Raw genomic sequence first — 23,874 nt, 5'->3', positions numbered from 1 at the left:
AGATAAATAAATCCCAACAAAAATGGCTGCGGCCACAGAGCAAGCAGGAGGCTTGGCTCCGCTCAAGGCTACAAAATTTCAATTATAGAAGATAAATAAATCCCAGATACCAGGGCCTCCGCTTGAGTCGCCGGTCTGCAAACCATGACAGGCCCCTCGCCCAGGCTGCCCCACACCCCAAGGGAACCCCCACCCTGATCCGGGACACCCTTCAGGGCAAACCAGCCGGCCCTCTCCCGTGCACGAGGCCTCTATCCTATCTAATAAAAGAGTAATATGCAGATTGACCATCACTCCAACACACAATATGGCTGCCCCTAGGTGGTCAAAGATCCTGCCCCCATGTGAACACAAGATGGCCGCCATAAGATGGCCAGCCGGGGAGGGCAGTTGGGAAGGACCAGGCCTGCAAGGGAGGGCAGTTGTGGGCGATCAGGCCAGCAAGGGAGGGCAGTTGGGAGGGACCAGGCTTGCAAGGGAGGGCAGTTGGGGGCAATCAAGCCTGCAGGGGAGGGCAGTTAGGGGTGACCAGGCCGGCAGAGGAGGGAAGTTGGCGGCAACTGGGCCTGCAGGGAAGGGCAGTTGTGGAGGACCCAGGCCTGCAGGGGAGAGCAGTTGGGGGGGGGGGGGGGACCAGGCCTGCAGGGGAGGGCAGTTGGGGGGGACCAGGCCTGCAGGGGAGGGCAGTTAGGGGCAATCAGGCTGGCAGGGGAGCAGTTAGGCATCAATCAGGCTGTCAGGGGTGTGGTTAGGGGGTGATCAGGCTGGCAGGCATAAGTGGTTAGGGGCAATCAGAAATGCTGGCAGGTGAGCATTTGGGAGGCAGCAGTCCTACCGGGATCGGGCCTAAATGGGCAGTTGGACATCCCTCGAGGGGTCCCATATTGGAGAGGGTGCAGGCTGGGCTGAGGGACACACACTCCCGTGTACGAATTTCGTGCACCAGGCCTCTAGTCCTATATAATAAAAGCCTAATATGCTAAGTGTCTGGTCCTCCATTCAAGCAATCAAAGCATAATATGCTAATGATATGCTAAGGTCACTCAACTGCTTGCTATGATGTGCACTGACCACCAGGGGGCAGGCAGTCAACCGATTGACCAGTCACTATGACATGCACTGACACCAGGGGGCAGATGCTCCGACCAGTAGGTTTAGCTTGCTGCTGGGGTCTGGCTGATTGGGACTGGGTGAAACGGGCCGGATACATCCTGGAGCCCTCCCATGGTCCCTCCCCGGCTGGCCAACCTCCCGCATCCCTCCCTAGTCCTAATCGTGCATCAGTAGGGACCCTTGACCTGGCCTGTGCTCTCTCGCAATCCAGGACCCCTCGGGGGATGTTGGAGAGCCGGTTTCAGCCCGATCCTGCAGGCCAGGCCGAGGGACCTCACTGGTGCACATATTCATGTACTGGGCCTCTAGTTCTTATATAAGCCCGTGATACATGTTTATAATTTCCCTTTTCAATTTCTTTAAAGAGCAAAGAGAAAATAAAAAATACTTGAGACATCCAAGGGGAAAACTTCTAGATGTTAATATCCCTAAATATTTTTTTCTAAGCTTTCATGAGAGTTTTATCTAAACTTAATATAATAGCAATTTCTAGCACCTTAACCTTACCTAATTTTTCCAAAGAATTCATTATAGTTTAAATAAGATAAAACTTAACACTCACTTTTTCAATTATATAACATTTAATTACATTATAACAATTATGTAGAATAGCATTAAAAGTTTTGAGAATAAGCACCACTGAATTTTAAAATTTCTGTAACAACTATAGATTGCAGTGAGGTGTAGGCATCGGTTGATATGTTTCGTGAAGGGAATGGAAAACACTGGCTAATCTGGTGAGCCAGTTAAGTGCAAGTTTGTTAAGGAAGTTTCTATTGTATTATCAAATCCTTCCTATTTTGTTCATTATAGAAACTGTTCATAGAGAACACTTATTTTTTTAAACCAAATCTGTTGATTCCTTTATTCAAGATCAATTTCATCTCTTGGGAAAGGTTTGACATGCTAAACCTTAATGTACCTGAGATGCTAGGGTTGCACTCAATGTTTTAAATAGAATCACACATTCACTAAAATTTATGTATACCTTTACATTTTAGATCTGATTGGCATTAGAATGTTTTCAATTTAAGTTAGTCAAGCCACTATAAAGAAAAAAAAAAGGTAATCGCTTTTGAATGAAACAAAAATAATTTATCTTTTAGGTTTTCAAGATGTACATCATTATGCTTATTTAGTCATTAAAAGTTTCTAGGAATTTCACAATGACAGTTCATATACAGAATAGCAATAATGCTGTATACTTGTTTCTGAGCCCATAATGTGTCTGGCATCAGGCCAAATATTGTACATATCAGATTCTCATTTAATTTTTAAGCAATTCTGGTGCACTTTATGGTCCCCATTCTAGCCACAGAAAAAATGAAGCTCAAAATTATAAAAAAGTGATATTTTCAGTGAGTAAAAGGCTGAGATGAGAGACAAGCACAAGTACACAAGACTCCAAAGTGCATGTTCCTTTCATTATGGCATCTATTTATAGATGGAAAGTTGGAATAACCATCCTTACCTCAAAGTCTGGACAGAAGGTAAAAACAAAGGTCTCTCCAGTACCATAGAAGCCATCACTCACTTTAAATGGCTCACTTGCTAATGCACCAAAAACCTAAGGATAAAAACAAAAGCATATTGTTTTATTAAGCATTATCCTATTATATATGTTTAAGTAAAATGTGCAAAAAAAATTTAAATTAATAAATAAAAGAAATCCAGTATAGTTTTATCTATTTGTACTAACAAAGGGAAACATGATCAGTGGCTATATAATTCACATTAATGCCAAGTACAAATCATATCAGTTTATCAATTTTTCCTAGTTTTAAAATCTAAAAAGATGCTGATTACATCTTTTTATTACAACAATTAAACAGACAATCTTAAAAAGTCGCTTCCACATTTCAGGAGGACTTAGATGCACAATGTGTGTACAATAAGGATAACATGCTGCTGCGGGGGAGCACTCAGGAGAAAAAGCCCTTCAGGACAGGTAAACATTCTACCACTAAAAGTATGCTATCTTTCTCTTCATCAGACTGTAAACTCCATGAGGGCAGCCCTTGGATCTGAAGTGTTTGGCCTGTAAAGGCCATTGCCTTACAATAGTACAAGATACACAGCAGATGCCCTAAAAAAAAGAATAAATGAATAAAAAGACCTGAACAAGTCATTTCAATGTTCTTGGTCTAAGTTTCTACATCATAAATGGAATGTAGAGAGCTTGACAAATGATCTCTATAGTCACTGTTTTGACTTTCTATTTTCATAGTCTTAATTTTTAAAATACACTTTCTTATTGAAAGGTATATATGATACATATATAGTATATATATGTACGTCATATATATATATATATATATATATAAAATATAGACAGCCTAATTTTGAATGATCACAAAAGTCCCATTTAACCTTCATTCAGACAAGAAACAGATTACCAGTACTCCAGAAGCTTTCCTTGTACCTCCTCTGCACCTCCATCCTCTCCAAAGGAAGCCACTAGCCCAACAATAACCTAGATTTTGTTTTGACCATTTATGAACTTTCTATAAATGGAAAGTTACTCCTCAGTGTCTGATTTTTAACTCATATTATGTTTGTGACACTTATCTATGCTAGGCATGTAATAGCAGTTCATTTTCATTCTTGCTTTTACTGGGTGTATAACCCTGGGAAAGTTGATACATCTCGTAGGTCATAATCAACCCATCTTTAAAACAGGAATGAAAAAAATATCAATCTCATAGGGCTTTGATGATTAATTAAGATAATGCATAGAAAATATCAGACAAGTGTGCACAATAAGCACACTAAAGGTATCAGTAGAAGTAGTAGTGCTGTTGTTGTTTTTTTAATTAATATCGCTATTTCACCCCCTTATTACTCTAATGCTGGTAATTGATTTGGACTTGCTGTTTTAGGAACATGTGAATGTTTCCCTTGCTTATCTATTGTTTTGCTCTTGGTATCAACTTCACACAATTATCTTTTTAATTTTAAAACCTTTACCCATGCTTCAAGACTGTCAATTTCCACCCTTTCTGTGAACCTCATTCTTATCTTTCCCAAATAGATATAAACAACCCTCTCTCTAAAAATTTTTGTTGTTCCTAAGTATTTATATTTACTGCTTGGCATTAAAGACACTAATATAGTTAAACTATGGGCCCAGTGAACGGATTCATACACCGGTGGGGTCCCTCGGCCTGGCCTACGGCTCTCTGACATCCCCCCAGGGCAGTGATGGGCAACCTTTTGAGCTTGGTGTGTCAAACTTCGCCAAAAAACTGAGCATAACTCGGGTAGTGTGTCACTTTGAGGACAAAACTAACTCCAAGACCCTAGTCGCAAATGTTTCATCCTCAGGAGCAGCAAATGTTTCATCCTCGGCATGCGGCCATGTGTCATCAGAAATGGCTACGCGTGTCAGTGCTGACACGCGTGTCATAGGTTCGCCATCACTGCCCCAGGGGTTCCAGATTGCAAGAGGGTGCAAGCCTGGCCAAGGGACCCCACCAGTGCATGATCGAGGCCAGGAAGGGACCACGGGAGGGCTCCAGGGCATGTCTGGCCCGTCTCGCCCAGTCCCGATCGACCGGACCCCAGTAGCAAGGTAACCTACCGTTTGGAGCGTCTGCCCCTGGTGGTCAGTGCACATCATAGCTTCAGGTCGAACGGTTGCTTAGGCTTTTATAGATACAGATGTTCTTTTCTACCAGACTATATCTCTTTGAAGGCAAGAACTCCTTAAAATGCATTCATGTACATATCTACCTTCAGGAGCACTCAGCATTGCCTTGCATATTAAAAGATACTCAATAATTATCAGTTAAACTTAATAAAATGTACTAATAAAAATAATTTTAGTCAAAAGAATATGCTAAAGTTCTGTTATTGTAATCTCTTAACCTTTTGCACTCGGATGTCAAGTGTGACTCGACACGGTTAGCATTAGAATAAAGGAATCGAGAAAAAAGCAAGCAAGTGCAAAGGGTTAAAAGGTAAGGTGTCTATATAGTTATTTTCATACCTGTCCATCACTGTCTTTAATCACCATCAGCACTGGAGTGTCTAAACCTATCATTGTTCGATAAAGAGTCTTCAAGCTTGTGCCATGCTTCCCGGTACCATAAACAAGAGTCCATGGGTAGCCAATTGTTCTTGGTGGAAGATGCTTGGTAAGCTTTGAAAAATAAAATGTTAAAATTTACTTGGTAGCTTATTGTTAGTTTTTAGGATACTAATGCCAGTTGGAATTGAATGGTATTTTATAAAATGCAGGCTACAAAAATAACAGTAGGTTATCATTCTCAAAGATACTGAGATGCTTGAAGAGTAATTGTACATTTCTCAGCATGAAATACTTTCTTGTCCAGTAGGAAAAGAATCATGCTGAACAAGATACAAATTAGAACAGACATAAGAAATATTAATTACTTATAGTGCCCTCTGTCTTGAATTGAGAAAAACATTGAGTGGACTGTTAACTTGATTATGAAAAACCTCTAGAATAATGGGCTCTAGAGGCAAACTATCAGAGTTAGAAATCAAGCTTCAATACTTTGTGTGATTCTAACAAATTATTTAACCTATCTGTGGCCAAGTTTCTTCACTTATAAAATGCACACAATTAAGAGTATCCAACTCCTACAAGTGTTGCAACAACTACATGAGATAATCCACAGAAAGCAAGTAACTAGCACCCAAATAAGAAATTAAATATTGGCTTTTGCAGTGGCTCAATCTAAATTGCTAATGTTAATTTTTTAATGTTTGCTTACCCAAATCTCCCAATATCTTCTATTACACCAGTTTGCTATATTGTGTTTACTTTCTCTTCATGGGAGAGGAAAACTAGGAGCAATAACCCTGCTTCCTCAGTTTTCAAAACAACTAAACAGAGGCTGTTTTACTCTTAGGGGTATACACTCAGAAATGCACACATGTGAGTATGCCATACCTTTTCAATTTGATCTGGCTGTAAGAGTTCACTGGGATCACTCAGGTTTGGTCTAAAGGATTCAGACTCCAGGTCTGCCTTCACTGGAGCAACCTGCTCTGAATTGCTGTCTTCCCTTGTAGTAATCTAAAGAAGTAAACAGCAGCAGTATATTAATATAAAATTGCAAGATGCTTTCACAATTTCAGCCCTTTGAGAGAAATCAAACTTTATACCTTAGAAAAGATAGCTAAAGCTTTAATTTAGGATTTTAGAAGGCAAAGGATGCTCCATTAAAAAATATCCAGTGTAGAAAAAGACTTTTTAACTACAAGATGACATTTTTCTCATCCATACATGAAGAAGGACAAGTAATGAATGATAAGCCCATAGTTCTATGAGAAAGGAAAGTTTTGCATGCAAACTTTAATTTTGCTGATGAAGGACAAAAGTGACCCAACTAGAATGCTTTTTATGTGTGCTATTAAAAATATGTGGGATTGTTATTTTCATGGTAAACATAAAATTTGCCAAAAATAATTCAGAAAACGTCCTCAGTGCTAAAATTTTAATTTAAAGAATAGTACAATAAAAAGTATAATTTCATTGATGTGTGTGTACTTGCTTCACTGAAAAAGTTACCGTTATTTTAAAAAACGCTTTCATTGTTCTTATGTTCTAAACACTTAATGTTTTTTATCCAGTTGGACTAAACAACAAATTAAAAAGTTAACTTGTTCACAAATCTATGTTTTAAAATAGATCAATTTGATGCATTAAAAAGAATGCTTTTGCTTGATGAAAATGATCTCTTTGATATTCTTAAAATGATAAAAATGTTGATTACTTCAAAACAAACTCCTATATAATCTTTGCTATTGGCACTTGCTTTTTTTTCATATTAATTTTATTTAAATGTATAAAACACCCTAACATTAGAAAAGAAAATATCTGAAACATAACCATCATCAATAAAATTTTTAAGTTTGAAAATAGAGTTATTTTGGAGCAGATAACTAAAACATACCAATGCTCGACGACTTATGATCTACACAGAAATGGAATGTGGCTAAACTATTTTGTTCCTTTAACAGATTTCTTACCAAAACTTAACAGCATATATTTTTAGCCAATACATGTTTTAGAACTGTATTTTTTTATGAAAAGCTAAACTACAAATTCTTTCACATCATCATATTTTATCCTCATTTTGATGATGTGAAAGGTTAAAAAAAAAAAAATCCAAGGCAGCATGAGAAACATTCAAAGAAAAAAACAACAAAAAAAGAACTTAGTAGTTCCAGCAAAGCCATGAAAACATATCTTACTAAGAAGAGGAAAACACACAGCACACAAAACTGGGAAATGAATTTAATTGTATCGCTTTCTTTTTTCTAAAATAAAATCACAAATACTATTTAACGAATTTCAAATAATCTAGTTCTGTGCCTAAACTCTAGTATTTTTTAAAGTATTTCTAATACCAACCAGGAATACCCCAGGAACAAAACAATTATTTCATTAAAATATTTTATGTGGGGCTGATACAGCTGAAGTAGCTTTGAAGAAGAGAGAATATTTAAGCCTTACTATCCATTAAAATCTTAAAATTTTTCCTATAGCACTACATCTTTAAGATCCTGTTTAACAAAAATCAAATCTTAAAACCAAAGGCATTCTTCCAATGTTAAAGTTAAATGGAAACCCCTCAACGCTCAAAGAAACACACAGTGCTAAGAACAGTTCTAAAGTGACAGAAAATTCCTCTGAAACTTTTTCAAAAGTAAAGATGACAGAAAAGATAAGCCTACAGCTCTTCAAAGCATTACTATCCTCTTTAGTACAAAAAGGAATTTTCCGATGGGCTAATTTAGTGCTACAGTCGAAACAAATCCTTCAAAAGTGAGATGTGCCCTGATGAAAGACACTACAACAGGGAGCAGTCACTCTCTGGAGGGGTTTAAACTACGGAAGGGGGCACCTGGAGACGTCTGCAGAGTGTGCGCAGTTCTTCAGTATTTAGAGCATCGATCCTGCGGTGATACTCAGCCACTGACACTACCTGAATATGGAGACAGGAAGACAATAATTCCACTGACAATTGAGAAAAATAGCCAAAACAAATGTAAAAAATGGAGAAACTTGAAAGGGGAAAGAAGTGTAAACAGGATTTCTTTCCCCAACTCCATGCTAAAAATCCAAGAGATTTATTTATATATCAACCTACAGTGAAATATACATAGTGAGTTTAACCACTACATCCAACTAGATCGCAATATACGGTTTATTTTATGGATTGTTTCATGTAGAATTATAAAGGAAAGAATTATAAAGGAAACATGTAAAACATGACATTGCTTTGCTAACACCAAAGATTATTATATTTAAAATCTAAAAGTCTTGCTCAGTTTACAAAGAAAATGGTAGTTTCCACCCTCCTCTCTGAATCAGTTTAGTTCAAACACTGCATCCTAATGGCAATGCTGGAAAAAAATCCTTCTAGGCAAAGGTGACAAACATACCCATACTATATGATCTGTATCAGGGGGAAAAAAAAAAAAAAAAGGAGGAAGCAAGAAAAAGATATGAAGGAAATTTTAGATCACAAGAAAAATAAGCTCCAGAAAGTACAAATTAGGTTTTCTAATCTAATCAGCAGTACCTTTTCAGGCATGTTGCCTATTTCAGTATTTTTAAGTGACACTCCAGTTTTTGCCTCGCCTGTATATTTCTTTATGGTTGCTACTGTAGCAGTTATTTGTGAATAAAACTTAATGACTTTTCTATATTCTAAATTCCTAAGGGAAATTCTGTAATTGCCTAGACCAGTCTCTTGTATAGTTCTGAAGTTGAAAGCCATAGTGGATAAACATTATTACAACAAGCCCACAAAAACAGACAAATTTCCTCAGATTGACACAACAGCTCCTATAGCTTTTTCAGATTGTAATGTAATTCCCCAAATGGTAACCATAATATAATGAACTCTGGTGCTGCCATAAATATGTGCTGATTCTCCTGAGCTATGACAAATTGCTCTTGTGATCAAATGTGTAGAGGTTCCGGAAACAAAATGCAGTTAAACCAATTGGCCCATAGAGTTTAGATTTCGAAATTAGGATTTAAAACGCGCTTTTCTAGCCAACTGAAATGAATTAGCCACCTGTAATCTTAAAGGTAATTCTAGAAAGAGCTATGTAAACCTGTTATGAAAGCTATGAAAGACATGAGAACAGAAAAAAAGGAAAAGAAACTAGAGAGATTTCCATCCTGGCCATTGTTATTATATTGACTTTTGCAAAGCAATAATATTGTTATTATATTGACTTTTGCAAAGCAATACAGCTATCATATCGACTTTGCAAAAGTCAATATGATAGCTATCAGTTGTACCAGTTAATAATGCGGATTTTTTTCAATAGATGGAGTTACACATATGTTAATATATATATATATATATATATATATATATATATATATATACATATATATATATATATATATATATGCGATTTGATATGTATGCTATTTTCTTGTATTGACAGCAAGCTTCAAAACTTCATATGTCAAATTTTCTGAAGGTGTTAACATCATAGATATTTTTACCCTTAAAAATGTTGAATTTCATGCCAAAAAAAAGAGCATTTGCGGGTAGTTTTAATTTGTTACTTTATTTTGAAGAAAAGTGTTGCTGAAAGTTATCGTATACTTCGGGAAGCTTATGGTGAACATGCTCCATCTCAAGATACTTGTGAATACTGGTTTAAATGCTTTAAAAGTGATGATTTCGATGTGAAAGACAAAGAACATCCAGGTCAACCGAAAAAGTTTGAAGACCAACAATTACAAGCATTATTGGATGAAGATGCTTGTCAAACTCAAAAACAACTTGCAGAAGAGATTAAATGTTGCTCAGTAAACAATTTCCGATGGTTTACAAGCAATGGGAAAGATTTTAAAGGAAGGAAAATGGGTGCCACATCAACTGAAGAAAAGACAAATGGAAAACCGAAAAGTCATCAGTAAAATGTTGCTTCAACTGCACGAAAGAAAGTCTTTTTTGCATCGAATTGTAACTGGCGATGAAAAGTGGATTTATTTTGAGAATCCCAAACGCACAAAATCATGGGTTGACCCAGGTCAACCATCAACATCAACTGCAAGGCCAAATCACTTTGGAAAGAATACAATGCTCTGCATTTGGTGGGATCAGGAAGGTGTGGTGTATTATGAGCTTCTAAAACCATGTGAAATGTTAATACTGATCGCCTCCGACAACAAATAATCAATTTGAACCACTCTTTGATCGTGAAACCACCAGAATGGGCCAGAAGACACGGCAAAGTACTTTTGCTTCGTGATGGCACACCATCACACACTTCAAAACCAGTTAAAGATACGCTAAAAGATCTTGCCTGAGAAGTATTAACCCACCCGCTGTATTCACCAGACCTTGCTCCTTCAGATTACCACTTGTTCTGATCGAGGGCACACGCACTTTCTGAGCAGTACTTCAAAACATATGAAGAAGTGGAAAATTGGATCTCTGAATGGTTTGCCTCAAAACAAGAAAAGTATTATTGGTATTATTGGGACGGTATCCGCAAATTACCTTGAAAGATGGGGGAAATGTGTAGCTAGTGATGGACATTACTTTGAATAAAGCACTTTTGATGTTTCTCTTGAAATTATCATTTTTTCTTTGATTACAAAATTCGCATTATTAACCAGTACACCTGGTAACTCTCTAATTACAAAGAAACCCAAAGTGGTTATGATCTCCAACTTCTGGGGGATCAGAAGGACCTGGTTTGGTCCCTTCCTTTTCTATTTTGTCATAAAACAATAGAAATAATAAGAGTTCATACTGAATAGGGTTTTTATATAAAATGCATATAAAGAAAGGATTGAGTGTAGTGCCCAGCATATAGCAAATGAGAACTACTACTAACATTACTTTTTCTTGATCGTTTTTTTGCCTATTACCCTAAGTACTGAAGGATAATATCTGAAGAGCTTTCTCATTTATTTTTATTTTTGATATTAATGTATTTCAGTTTTGAGAGCTCAACTATTTTGTGTACCTTGAATGACTTTTCTGAAATTAATTTTCAATTTCAGCATTAGATACAAATATTAAAGACCTTTCCATTGAGAACAACAGAATTCTCAGTGAACATGAAAAAACAACAATTAGGCACTAAAAATAAAAAGGATAAATGGTGATGAAAGGAGACTTGACCAGGGGTGGTAAACACACAATTCAACATACCAATGATGTATTGTAGAACTGTATACCTAAACCTATAACATTTTATTAACCAATGTCACCCCAATAAATTCAATTAAAAACCAATAAATAAAAATAAAAACCCTGCTTTTCTATGGCTAGCAAAATAAAGCTCTACTAGATATTTAATGGTCAATTATATTTTTCTTTATTTTTCCCATGGCATTCAGTCTAGTCAGGAGTCCCCTAGCCAAGTATTTTCAAATTATATGACTTATCTACTCCTCTGAATACCTTCTATCCCCTCTAGTTAACACCAATCTTACACTTATTTCTTAAAGCCCCTTCTTTTACCATATTAAACACACTTCCTGGAGGAAGTAAAACTGAATTATAAGCTCTCGAAATGGAACAGCAATAATCTAATTTCATCAACATCACTGACAATAGAAGTTATTGGTGAGGGAACCATGAATTGCCATTGTAAACATTTGATAAATTCAAAATTTCTTTAATGTCCTTAATACTTTTAAAAAATGTAGATTTTATTAAGTCTTACAAACTCACCACTTCCTTTACCTTCTAAATATTTACTCATGCTGTGATGAAGACATAAAACTATCAAGAGTTTGATATCAAGGGATTTGATATCAAATGAGTACAGAAATATACTTCCTCTTCTGAAAACGAAAGAATAAAGAGATATAGAATCCTAGAATATATGATGGAACTAGAATTAGTCTTAATTTTTACCCCTGGTAAATCATACTCCATGTATAGAGTTTATTACTTTACCCAAAACATTAAACCTAAGCAGAAAATAGATATTTTTCTATAAAATGTCCTATATTACCTTTTTAATTATTAAGGATACACAGGTGAGGAAACCAAGACCCTCCAATTAAAAGTGTAAAAAGAAATTTATTGAGGAATTAAGTGTTGCATGTACTGCTAAATCTCAGAGGTCTGAAGTACAACTGGCCTACCTTCTGCAGAATTAAGTGCTTACTCTCTAGTCTTTTCAGCCCTTGACAAGAATAACAAATTAATGACAGGATTAAATTTACCCATTTCTATACAAAGGGACCACCAACAACAATCATAACAGAACAACAGCTGAAAATAAAGTAAAATTTAGTTTTTATTTGCTTTATATTTATAGGATGCTGTCAATCCCATAAGTAAGAACATGTTCTTCTAGATATAAAGACCAATATTTTGGTCTAATAGTCCTCCTTCCAGGATGCTCCAGTATTTTCCCCTAAGATTATCCCACAAACCAACCGAAAATCTCCTTCCTCCAACTGCCTTCCAGAATAATAAAAGTCTGGCAGATATCTGTGAATATGCCATTTTTATTCCTTACTTATTCCTTACTGTTATTCTTTAGTAAAAGGAGATGACATTTATACTTACTTTGGTATCCAAAAATATACTAAACAGGAGGAAATTTAAGTGTGACTGTTGTGTCTAACAAAAAGGGCATTCAGCAGCATCCTTGAGGTCACCCTTTGTTCTATAATTTCATCATATACAACAAAATCATATTATAAAATAAAACCCAAATTATGGCAAACATTTGCTTATTTTTGCCTTAAATTAAAACTATTGCTTTCAAAATGACTCTTTATGACACTATACTAAAGGAGGTATAAAAAGGAGCAAACAGAGAATCATGAATTAGATAACTACAAATTGAGGGGGGAAAATTAAATCCAGAATTAATTAAAAACAAATCAAAGTTATGATATGAATAAATCTTCTGCATTTAAAATTACTTCCTATTAAGTATATTTGCAGATGACTCAGATTTTCATGAGAAGGCTGATATATTCACTGTTCTTTTAGTCAAAAAGAAACTGTTAACTACCTAAAACCATTCAACTATAATATGCATATATGGTATTAGCTTACTGGAACAATAAATATAAGAAGTGAATCTCATAAAAAGGGAATAATCTCTTTTCTGCATAGCATATAAGAGGAAAATAATACTCATTACATAAATCTGAAATATATAAATCCACTACTATAGTTGGAAGACTTCAAAACTATAGGTGATTCAGAAATTAGTGGACAAAACATCAGTAAGGACATAACTGAATTAAAGAGTACCTTCAATTTATTGGATCTAATTGACATGTATAAAATAACTCCTTCACCTGGGGAGTGGGAGTGGCACGGGGAGGGGGTCAATCGAGGGAAAAAGGAGACATATGTAATAATATAAACAATAAAAATAAATAAATAAAATAACTCCTCCAGCAACAGTAGAATACACATTTTTCTCAAGCTCACATGGAACATTCACAACACAGACCACATTCTGGGCCATAAAACATACCTCAATAAATATAAATAAAAAAGAATGCTCTCAGACCAAAATGAAATTAAACTAGAATCAGTAACAGAGGAATAGTGGGAAAATACTAAAATACTTTTAAACAACACACTTCTTATTAATGCATAGTCAAAAAAATCCTGTGAAGAAAAAGTATTTTGGACTAAATGAAGCTATAGCAGCAATCAATAAAATAGAAAATCAATAGAGAAAAATCAACAAAACCAAAAGCCAGGTCTTTGAAAAATGTGGTAGACAGACATGAACACAGCAAGGACAATGGGCCAGGAACAGAAGGTCACCAGGATGGAAAGGCCTGGGTGCCTAACAAAGGACAATTATAGGGACAATTGTCTCCAGGGTCCCTTTCCTCCCCTAACATATCACTGGTCATGTGGTTTGGACCCCCTGACTTTTCCTCCCTAGAGATAACATCTAGGCTCAGTTGTATTTCAGCTCAAGACCCAGAAAAACAGCAAAACCAGACGAGCAACTCCATGCCATGGCTAACCTCAGGACCAGCTGCACTAAGAAAAAAACCCCTGCTGTGGTGTCGACCAATCAGTGGAGACCATGACCGGGAAGAAGCACACTTGGAAAGCTGATGAATATTCTATTGAGACCCTCCGCTGACACCTCCCTAAAATCTCCACTTGCAAGAGAGATAAATACCCTGAACACAAAGGACCCAGGCATGTATACCCTAAACCAGTGGTGGGCAAACCACAGCTCGCGAGCCACATGCAGCTCTTTGGCCCCTTGAGTGTGGCTCTTCCACAAAATACCACGGCCTGGGCGACTCTATTTTGAAGAAGTGGCGTTAGAAAAAGTTTAAGTTTAAAAAATGTGGCTCTCAAAAGAAATTTCAATCGTTGTACTGTTGATATTTGGCTCTGTTGACTAATGAGTTTGCTGACCATTGCCCTAAACTCTAAGGGACCCCGGAAGACTTGCAACCAGAGGAGCAGTGGGCAGTGACAGCTGATCCCAGGTTAACCCCCTAAACCTGTATCCAAGGCCCCCTTTTCTCTGACTTCCCAGTGAGCCAAAGCAACCCAGCCTAGACTCTCCTATTGCTTCTTCTATGCCCTTCTTTGTTTCACTGTCCTAAGTGTGTTTTTGCTGTCCAATAAATTCTTGCTTGCTTTGTTGCACTTTGTCTCTTGATTAAAATCTTTCCATCAAGACAAGAACCAAGGTCTCATTGTCTTGCTGGTAACAAAAATATCAATAAAATTGATAAACTTCTAGCAAGACTAAAATAAGAGAGAAAGGACACAAATTAATTGTATCAGCAATGAAGAGGACCATCAATATTGATTCTTTGCACATTAAAAGAATAATAGAGAAATATTATAAAGAACTCTATATCCACAAATTTGATAACCTAGATGAAATGGACCAATTCCTTGAAAGACACAAATCATTAAAACTCACAAGAAGAAACAAATCATCTGAATAGGCCTATATCTAGATAAAATGTTGAATTAATAATTAATAACCTTCCAAAACAGAAGATACTAGGCCCCATTTTAGCCAACAAAAATAGATTAGCTACCAGTATACAAACACCAAGGTAACTCAACAAAAAGCTATGCAAATTTGTTGAAAGCTATGAATGACACAAGTATAAAAAGGAGAAAAACTGGACAGATTTAGATTCTGGCCACTATTATTATTAATATTACTTAATCCTTACCTGGCTATTATTATTATATTGACTTTTGCAAAGCAAGAATATATACACTACGGTAGCTGACTATGTATTTACAAAGAAACCCAAAGTGGTTATGATCCCAGATGCTGACCGAGTATCTGGAGTAAACCCAGATGGATTCACTGGTGAATCCTATCAAACATTTAAGGAAAAAATTATACTGATTCTCTACAATCTCTTTGAGAACATACAAGCAGAGGAAATACTTCCAAACTCATTTTCTGATACCAGCATTACATAAATAAATAAATAAATAAATAAATAAATAAGAAAGAAAGAAAGGAAATATACATGCAAAAAGTCTCAAGCAAATATTAGCCAACTGAATCCAACAATTTATAAAAAGAATTATGTACAATGACCACATGAGACTTATTCCTGGTACACAAGGCATTTGCAAGGTACTTCAGTATTTGAAAATAAACTGATGTAATCCATCACATCAACAGGCTAAAGAAAAAAAATTGTAAGATTATATCAATAGATGCAAAAAAAAGCACTATTTAAAATCCAACATTCATTCATGATTAAAAGTCTCAGCAACCTAGGAATAGGAAGGGTAGTTCTTCAACTTGATAAAGAACACCTAAAGAAAAAAAAAAATCCTGAGGGTCCTTATATCTTCAATTAAATTTAGCTTTAAATCCTAGCTCTGCACATCATCTTTCTATACATACTAGCGTTCCCGTTGCAGGAAAAATCCTGCAATAGGGTTTCCTGCTGCACTCTACCCCGCCCTGCCTGCTCTCCTCCCTTGTCCCCTGACCCTCGTTCTACGCCAGCCCCCCTGCTTTTCTAACTTCTCCGCCAGCCGGCTCTCCTTCCTTCTCCCCCGGCCCCGCCTCCGCTCCTCCCTTCTCCCCCGGCCCGCCTTCTCTGCCAGCCCGCCTGCTTTTCCCTTCTCCACCGGCCCCGCCTCCGCTCTTCCCTTCTCCCCCGGCCCCGCCTCCGCTCTTCCCTTCTCCCCCGGCCCCGCCTCCGCTCCTCCCTTCTCCCCCGGCCCCGCCTCCGCTCCTCCCTTCTCCCCCGGCCCCGCCTCCGCTCCTCCCTTCTCCCCCGGCCCCGCCTCCGCTCCTCCCTTCTCCCCCGGCCCCGCCTCCGCTCCTCCCTTCTCCCCCGGCCCCGCCTCCGCTCCTCCCTTCTCCCCCGGCCCCGCCTCCGCTCCTCCCTTCTCTCCCGGCCCCGCCTCCGCTCTTCCCTTCTCCCCCGGCCCCGCCTCCGCTCCTCCCTTCTCCCCCGGCCCCGCCTCCGCTCCTCCCTTCTCCCCCGGCCCCGCCTCCGCTCCTCCCTTCTCCCCCGGCCCCGCCTCCGCTCCTCCCTTCTCCACCGGCCCCGCCTCCGCTCTTCCCTTCTCCCCCGGCCCCGCCTCCGCTCTTCCCTTCTCCCCCGGCCCCGCCTCCGCTCCTCCCTTCTCCCCCGGCCCCGCCTCCGCTCCTCCCTTCTCCCCCAGCCCCGCCTCCGCTCCTCCCTTCTCCCCCGGCCCCGCCCCTTTTCCCCGGCCCCGCCTGCTCAACTTCCTTCTCCCCCGCCCAGCCTCCGCTCCTCCCTTCTCCCCCAGCCCCGCCCCTTCTCCCCCGGCCCCGCCTGCTCAACTTCCTTCTCCCCCGGCCCCGCCTCCGCTCCTCCCTTCTCCTCCGGCCCCGCCTCCGCTCCTCCCTTCTCCCCCGGCCCCGCCCCTTCTCCCCCAGCCCCGCCTGCTCAACTTCCTTCTCCCCCGGCCCCGCCTCCGCTCCTCCCTTCTCCCCCGGCCCCGCCTCCGCTCCTCCCCCGGCCCCGCCTCCGCTCCTCCCTTCTCCCCCGGCCCCGCCCCTTCTCCCCCGGCCCCGCCTGCTCAACTTCCTTCTCCCCCGGCCCCGCCTCTGCTCCTCCCTTCTCCTCCCTCTCCCCTTGCTTGCTTCTCTGCAGCTTTGCTCCCTTCTGCAGCTCTTGGCTTCTTTCTACGCTGCCGCGATATGCAAAGTAGCCGCCATCTTTGTTTTTGATAATTTGCATATTCATCCTGATTGGCTGGTGGGCGTGGCTTGGCTGGTGGGCGTGGCTTGGGCGTAGCGAAGGTGCGGTCAATTTGCATATTTGTCTATTATTAGATTAGATATCCCTCAGAGACCTAGGTATATACTAGAGCCATAATGCCTGGACTCAAACCACAGCTGTGACCCTTATTGGTTTTAGTATGACTGCTATATGCCTCTGTTTAATAAAATGAAGATCACAGAAGCAATATTTCACAGGTTAAGGATTAAATAAAATAACTTGTGTTTAAAGTAATACACGGCATTATTAGAAGTACACAGTGTTAGTAGAAATATATAATTTTATCATTACTATAATTATTACAGTGAGCTGAGGTCACTGGAAAAAATTTTACATTTAAGTTAGTTGTTCTTAAAATTCTATCTGTGAGCTAATTCTTACACAGATGTAAATAATTCATCTTAGGAGCTTTTCTCCGATGTTTTCATATGTAAAATTCTAAAATACAAAAGAAAAAAACCCAAACCCACAAAACAACTGTCTTGTCATAAGAAGGTTTAGATAGAAAAAAAAAAAAAAAAAAGATGACTAAATTAGAGAAGTATGGATGCTGACAGAGATCAGTGTTGCTATTTAAGTATTTGTGACTTTAATCTGATTAACCCTACATCCTTATTATAAAACTAGAAGCCCAGTGCATGATTTAATCATGCACGTGTAAGCTGTCTGTCCGCTGGTCGGCAGCTCCGAAGTCCCTGGGCCCCTAGGGCGAGGCGGGGCGGGGGCGTGGTCCTCCTGCGGCCGGAGCCCAGGCCAGGGTCTTGCCTTTGCCTCCCGCCCAGGAAGGCTGGGGCCGCCGCCACGTGCTCCTGCGGCCCAACTGCCGCCAGACTCCTCCCCGGGGAGCCGCGCCACCCGCCCACCGCCCGCAGCCTCCAAACCTCCAAAACGCCGGCTCGGCTCGCTGCCCCAGAGGCCTGTCTGTGCCGCAGCACAGCCATGGCGCAGACGCTGAGCTCGCGTCGCCGCTGGCAACGCGAGCTCAGCGTCCTGCCGGCCCAATCACCACCCCAGCCACCCCGAGTCCCGACCCCTGTGTCACCCGCTGGCCCAATCATGGGCGTAGCGGAGTGATGGTAATTTAAATATTACCTTTTTATTATGTAAGATAGCCTTATAACTCCCAAGCAAATGATAATTTGACAGACATTAAAAAGGTAGAATACAGTACATGGGCATATAAAATATACAAATCACTTCAAGTAAATAATTAGAAGATTAAAACTTAGGTGGTTTGTCAGAATAAACTCTAAAACAGCTTTTAAAAAATAAAGATAGAAAGGTTAAGCATGCTTATAAATATGGTACTCATTATAAAGCTAATTGGCAAAGGTTTAACTTCTTTCCACATATTTTGGAGCATATTCTATTTATTAGTTAATGTCTTTCAGCCTTAACACTCATATAAAGTAAAAAAAAATCTATCTCTGATTAGCACCAAGGTTACTGTAAGGTCAAATATGATATTATGCATGAGCATTTAGACAACTATGATAATATATATAAATATGGCCACATTAGTACTAACTATAAGACTTATGTCTTCACTTAAGTCTATACCATTCTGCTAATCAGTTCAGCAAAGATAGAACTGTAAAAAGCTGCAAAATACAAGTCCAAAAATGAGAAACACTTGTTATTCTCCTAGAAGAATTATTTTCTATTTTCAGTTTTAAAGCAGAAAAGTCCCTTGGCAGATGCAATCTTATAGGAAATCTCAATCTACAAAACAAGTAGAAAAATTGCTAACCTAACCTGTATTTCCTAAGCCCTTTCTCTTGCCCTACAGCTCCTAGGGTATCTACTTTAAAACAGAAAACCAGGACCTGAGCTTGTCTACACATGAAAGCACATTATACTGTATTGTATTACCATTTTAGAAGATTCTCAAAGGCAACCCAGTGGGGAAAAGAATGTGCTGGGGTCAAGCTGTCTCTGCTCCAGGACAGCTTAGTTCAGTAACGACCCTATTATCTGTTTTCCCATCTTTAAAATAGGCCTAATACTACTGACTATGCAAAGTTACTGTGAAAATTAAATGAAATAATACATATAAACTAGACATATGGCAGAGCTGAAGACCAGTGAGAACCATGCTTTCATATCTGAAAAAATCATGTAACAGCTTCCTATAAGGCTGAACAAAAATTGGAGAGTGTAATAATTGTGATATACATTATAACGACCTATAAAATCCAAAACATCTATAATTTATTTTGCCTTTATGTGTAATAAATTAAAACAATTTAAGTCTTAGAAAACTAATGATGGTTACTCTAATTGCAAATAAAATATACATGAATAGCTTCACTGTTCTTGCCACCCATAAATGTTAAGCATGTAAAATATCAAGATGACTTTAATTGATGTTAGTTTTAATCGGGCTTGAGAGTACCTTATATGTTCTTTTATTTTTACGTTGAGTGATTTCTAGTTTTTATTTATCAGCACAGGGATTTAGGAAACTGAAGTGATTGGACTGGGTAAATTTGTCATCAGATTTATAAATAAAAACTAGAAATCACTCAACGTAAAAATAAAAGAACATATAAGGTACTCTCAAGCCCGATTAAAACTAACATCAATTAAAGTCATCTTGATATTTTACATGCTTAACATTTATGGGTGGCAAGCTACTTTGGGGGCACCTTCCAAAGTCACTTCTGCTTCTAAGGACATAACTAGCCCTATTTATTGAATCACCTACAATCATGGAAAAAAGAAAATTAACATTCATAAGATGAGACATAATCCTGAAATAGCACAGAAAGAATACATAGCACCACATTTCTAACAAATAATGCACACATATTTGTATACTGATAAATAAATAGGATTCTTAAATAGTAAGGTTGACTGAGATTTTCTTTCTTTTTTTAAGAGTATGGACTTTATTAGATATAAAATACAAAAAATAAACCCATCTAAAGTAGGGATGGAGAGGGCTCCCTTTGTTTCTCTAGGCTTTCCCTCCCAACGCCCACATACACATTTTGCCCACATCAATGGCCAGGAAAGAGTAAAAAGAGGCAAGTTCTAAAAAATGACAGATGCTCAGCTTACGGAGGGTGATGACTGGGTCGGACGAGCCCATTTCTGGAGGAGCCCACTTTTGCTCTGTCACAGCAGCAGGTCAATACCCCAGCCTTCTGGACCAGAGGCTACTGTCAGGGATATCCTGAGCATGTGACAGGCTGGAGCTGCTGGCTGGGAAGCAGACCACTTATTTATTCCCTCAGTGCACCCTTTAGATTTTTCTTTACTAAAATACCTTTTAAAGTTTTGTTTTAGGTAGCACTGCTTGAAACTTTTTGGATAGTTTCAAAAAGTCATTGTCAGATTGCTAAAATGATAGTAGTCTTAATATACAATATTTTAAATTATCTAGTTTGGTATCAGTCAATAAATTTCATGTTAATTCACTCTGATTGTTCTAATCAATTTATTTTTAATCAAGAAAAAAATTCTGAATATTTTCCTATAAAGTTAAGCTTAAATAAAAAATTTAGGCAGTAATAAAGATTTGGTAACTACTGCTTATGTAGAACAGAAAAACAAAACACTTTTACAAAACAAAACTACAGTCCCTTATTCATTTCCTTTTTTTGAAGATATTTAGACTTAGCAGAAATAACTTAAGGTACTTTCTGTAATCATATAATTTTGTATTCTATGAACATTCTCCAAGCTTACACTTTTAGAAATTGTATAATTTTGCATAATGTCACCATAAAAAGACTAGTAAATATAGAAACTGAAATCACTAGCTAAGATTACCAGAGTATACTTATGATTAATTGGTTGATGTCTTCTCCCTTTTTTCCCATACCAGAGCCGAGACATTTCCTTTCCAGGGCAAATTAAGTTACATCAGATCTTGTAAGAACTGTTGTAAAAAGCATTCTTCCTCTGTCAAAGATAAATTCCCAGCACAAGAGCCCTTCCTACAACTGTGACAAAACAGTCTGCTAGAGACAAAGATTTGATTGACAATACAGAGAGCTAATCACTAAGTAGTATCCATTGCAAAGAGAGACCTGAGTGGAGACTGTTAAGCTGGGGAGGGAAGACAGGGTTTCCCATGTTTAAGTTTGGTTGCACTGTATCCCAATGTGCAAAGAAAGGGCTCAAAAGTTTAAAGAAACAGTGCCTATATTTCTAAACACTAAGTACACTAAGAAATAGACTTAAAATATCTTAGTCATAAAAAAGTAATAAGTACAGTTGCCAGAGCCCCTCCCAAAGTACACAAATGATTTCAAATAACATTTTGTTTGCTCAAAATCATAAAATTCTATTATTTACATCTAAAAATTCTATAAAATTTCATCTTTTATCTGAGCATTTTAAAAACAGTAAGATGTTCTTTGAGGACGCTTCAACCCTCAAATTTCAGAGAACAACTATGTAAAAAACAAAGTCAACATAGTACAAATAAATCCTACACAAATATTCAATGACCTGAAAATCTTTCTGCCTGTTGCAGTACATTTTCTAACATTTGATTTCTTGAAAAAGTACTTATATTTACTATGCCTACATATACTTCACTAATTAGCAGTATGCTGATTATAACCAAAGAAATAAAATTTTAAGATTTAAATATTATTAAAGCTATAAACTAAAATAACCGAGTGTTCAATTTTAACTAGAATTCAATGTCATAATAGATCTGTAGATTTCTACCATTTTAAGCTAAACCTGCTCCTCCTCCTTTATCTTATGCTTACACACAAAACTGTGAACACACAATGACACCTTGGCACACATACCACCTTTCCATTACACATACCACTGCACCACACCCACTTACCCACATCTCCTTCCTCCAATTTCCAGCTTGCACATCCAGGCTGATGTGCACGTACAGGACAGAGCACACTCCATACTGAACACCCTCCCTCGCACACACATTAGCCACCTCCCCTGCCTATGTCTCCAACCACATTTGCCCTAAGATCTCGTTCCCATAGGCTCTCATGGGCACACTGCAACCATCTGCACACTGGTGTCACTACATACAGAGTATCCTTATATATCCAACCCCCCACCAGCTCACCCCCCTACACACAGCAACTATTCATCCCTTACAGTCAGATTTTCTAAAATTAAAAATATGTGTACCAAAATGTGTTTTAAATGAGATTTTTACACACACACACACACACACACACACACACACACACACTCAAAGCACAGGATAACTTATTTTGTTGGTTATCTACTCAACTAACATCCCCATAGATTCTCCTAGTACAGCTTTGATTTTGCTCATATATGTTTTTAATCATGTGTTTTTGAGAAGGCTGTGTCTGTGCCTGGACTGGATGTATCATTACAGATCTAAACCAGTGGCTCTCAAAGTTTAGCCTGCATTTATTCAAACACAGACTGGTGGACTTCAAAACTAGTTCTGGTTAAGCAGATTGGAATAGGGTCTGTGACTGTGACTTTTAAACAAATTCCTAGATGCTGCTGTTGATGGTATGGGGACCATGTTTTGAAAAACTACTAAACCACAATGAAATATCACCTCTCACCTATGATGCACACTGACCACCAGGGGGCAGACACTCAATGCAGTAACTGCCCCCCTGGTGGTCAGTGCGCTCCCACAGGGGGAGCACCGCTTAGCCAGAAGCCAGGCTCATGGCTGGCCAGCACAGCTGTGGTGGCGAGAGCCTCTCCGGCCTCCGCTGCAGGCGGGCAGTAAGGAGTGAGGGGTCCCAGACTGCGAGAGTCCCGGACTGCAAGAGGGATGTCTGACTGCTGGCTTAGGCTCGATCCCCAGGGAGTTGGCAGGTGGACATCTCCCGAGGGGTCCTTGACTGCGAGAGGGCACAGGCCGGGCTGAGCCCCTCTGCCCCCAGTGCATGATTTTCGTGCACCAGGCCTCTAGTACTTCAATAAAGTGTTTTTAAAAATACCTAATATAGAAATATTACATAAGACAGTTTTTGTATTTACTTATAAATTCTAATTGTTTTTAATACTTTCGATTTCTACCTTTTTCAGATTTACTGAATTTCTTCTGGAGTTATGATTTGTAATGCTATGTGATTTGTTCAATATAAAAAGTTACTTTAATTGCCTTTATCTGAGAAATGTGACCTCACCCTATTTAGTGAGTTAGACATAGAAACTACTTTCATTTTGAACAAAATAAATTCTGTATGGATTTTGCTGGTCAGCTGATAAGAGATAAGGAATGTTTTGTTTAGTTTTATATATTGACTCTATTTTAATTTTGGTATTACTTGTTCTTTAATTAAAAATAAAAAAGAAACCCATGTGTTTAATTAGATGAACACCAGAATACTCATATCTGGCAGTTTAAGAAATGAAATATGTACCAACCAACTGAAGCCTCCTGATATTGGTGCATTTAGAAATTGCAGCAATATCAAACTGCTGCAAAATTCTTCCGTGAGTAACCTAATAAACAACTATGGCAATAATTGTGCTTAATTAATGACAATTAAGAAAGCAGAACTGACTCCATCCTAGTGGAAAAGCAAATCCAATAAGGACATAATATGATA

General features: G+C 38.6%; 1 protein-coding gene across 8 annotated transcripts in view; it reads right to left on the bottom strand.

Annotated features, from left to right (window-relative positions):
• OXR1 (oxidation resistance 1) overlaps positions 1 to 23,874 on the bottom strand; it is a 343,514-nt gene that overhangs the window by 5,508 nt on the left and 314,132 nt on the right. For 4 of the 8 annotated variants that reach the window (XM_079796642.1, XM_079796641.1, XM_079796640.1 and 1 more), the window contains 4 exons: positions 7,992 to 8,072; positions 6,032 to 6,157; positions 5,102 to 5,254; positions 2,585 to 2,680 (listed from right to left, as the gene is read on the bottom strand). In XM_079796642.1, coding sequence (XP_079652768.1) covers positions 2,585 to 2,680; positions 5,102 to 5,254; positions 6,032 to 6,157; positions 7,992 to 8,072 — 456 coding nt within the window. Of the gene's footprint in view, positions 1 to 2,584; positions 2,681 to 5,101; positions 5,255 to 6,031; positions 6,158 to 7,991; positions 8,073 to 21,109; positions 22,403 to 23,874 lie in introns of those variants that run through there. The other 4 variants (XM_079796637.1, XM_079796639.1, XM_079796644.1 and 1 more) reach the window with 3 other exon arrangements.

The sequence above is a fragment of the Cnephaeus nilssonii genome, assembly GCF_951640355.1.
Source record: "Cnephaeus nilssonii genome assembly, chromosome: 18".
NCBI classification, from domain to species: domain Eukaryota; kingdom Metazoa; phylum Chordata; class Mammalia; order Chiroptera; family Vespertilionidae; genus Cnephaeus; species Cnephaeus nilssonii.
The sequence above is the reverse complement of the archived record's forward strand: the minus strand, read 5'-3'. Positions and strand labels throughout refer to the sequence as shown.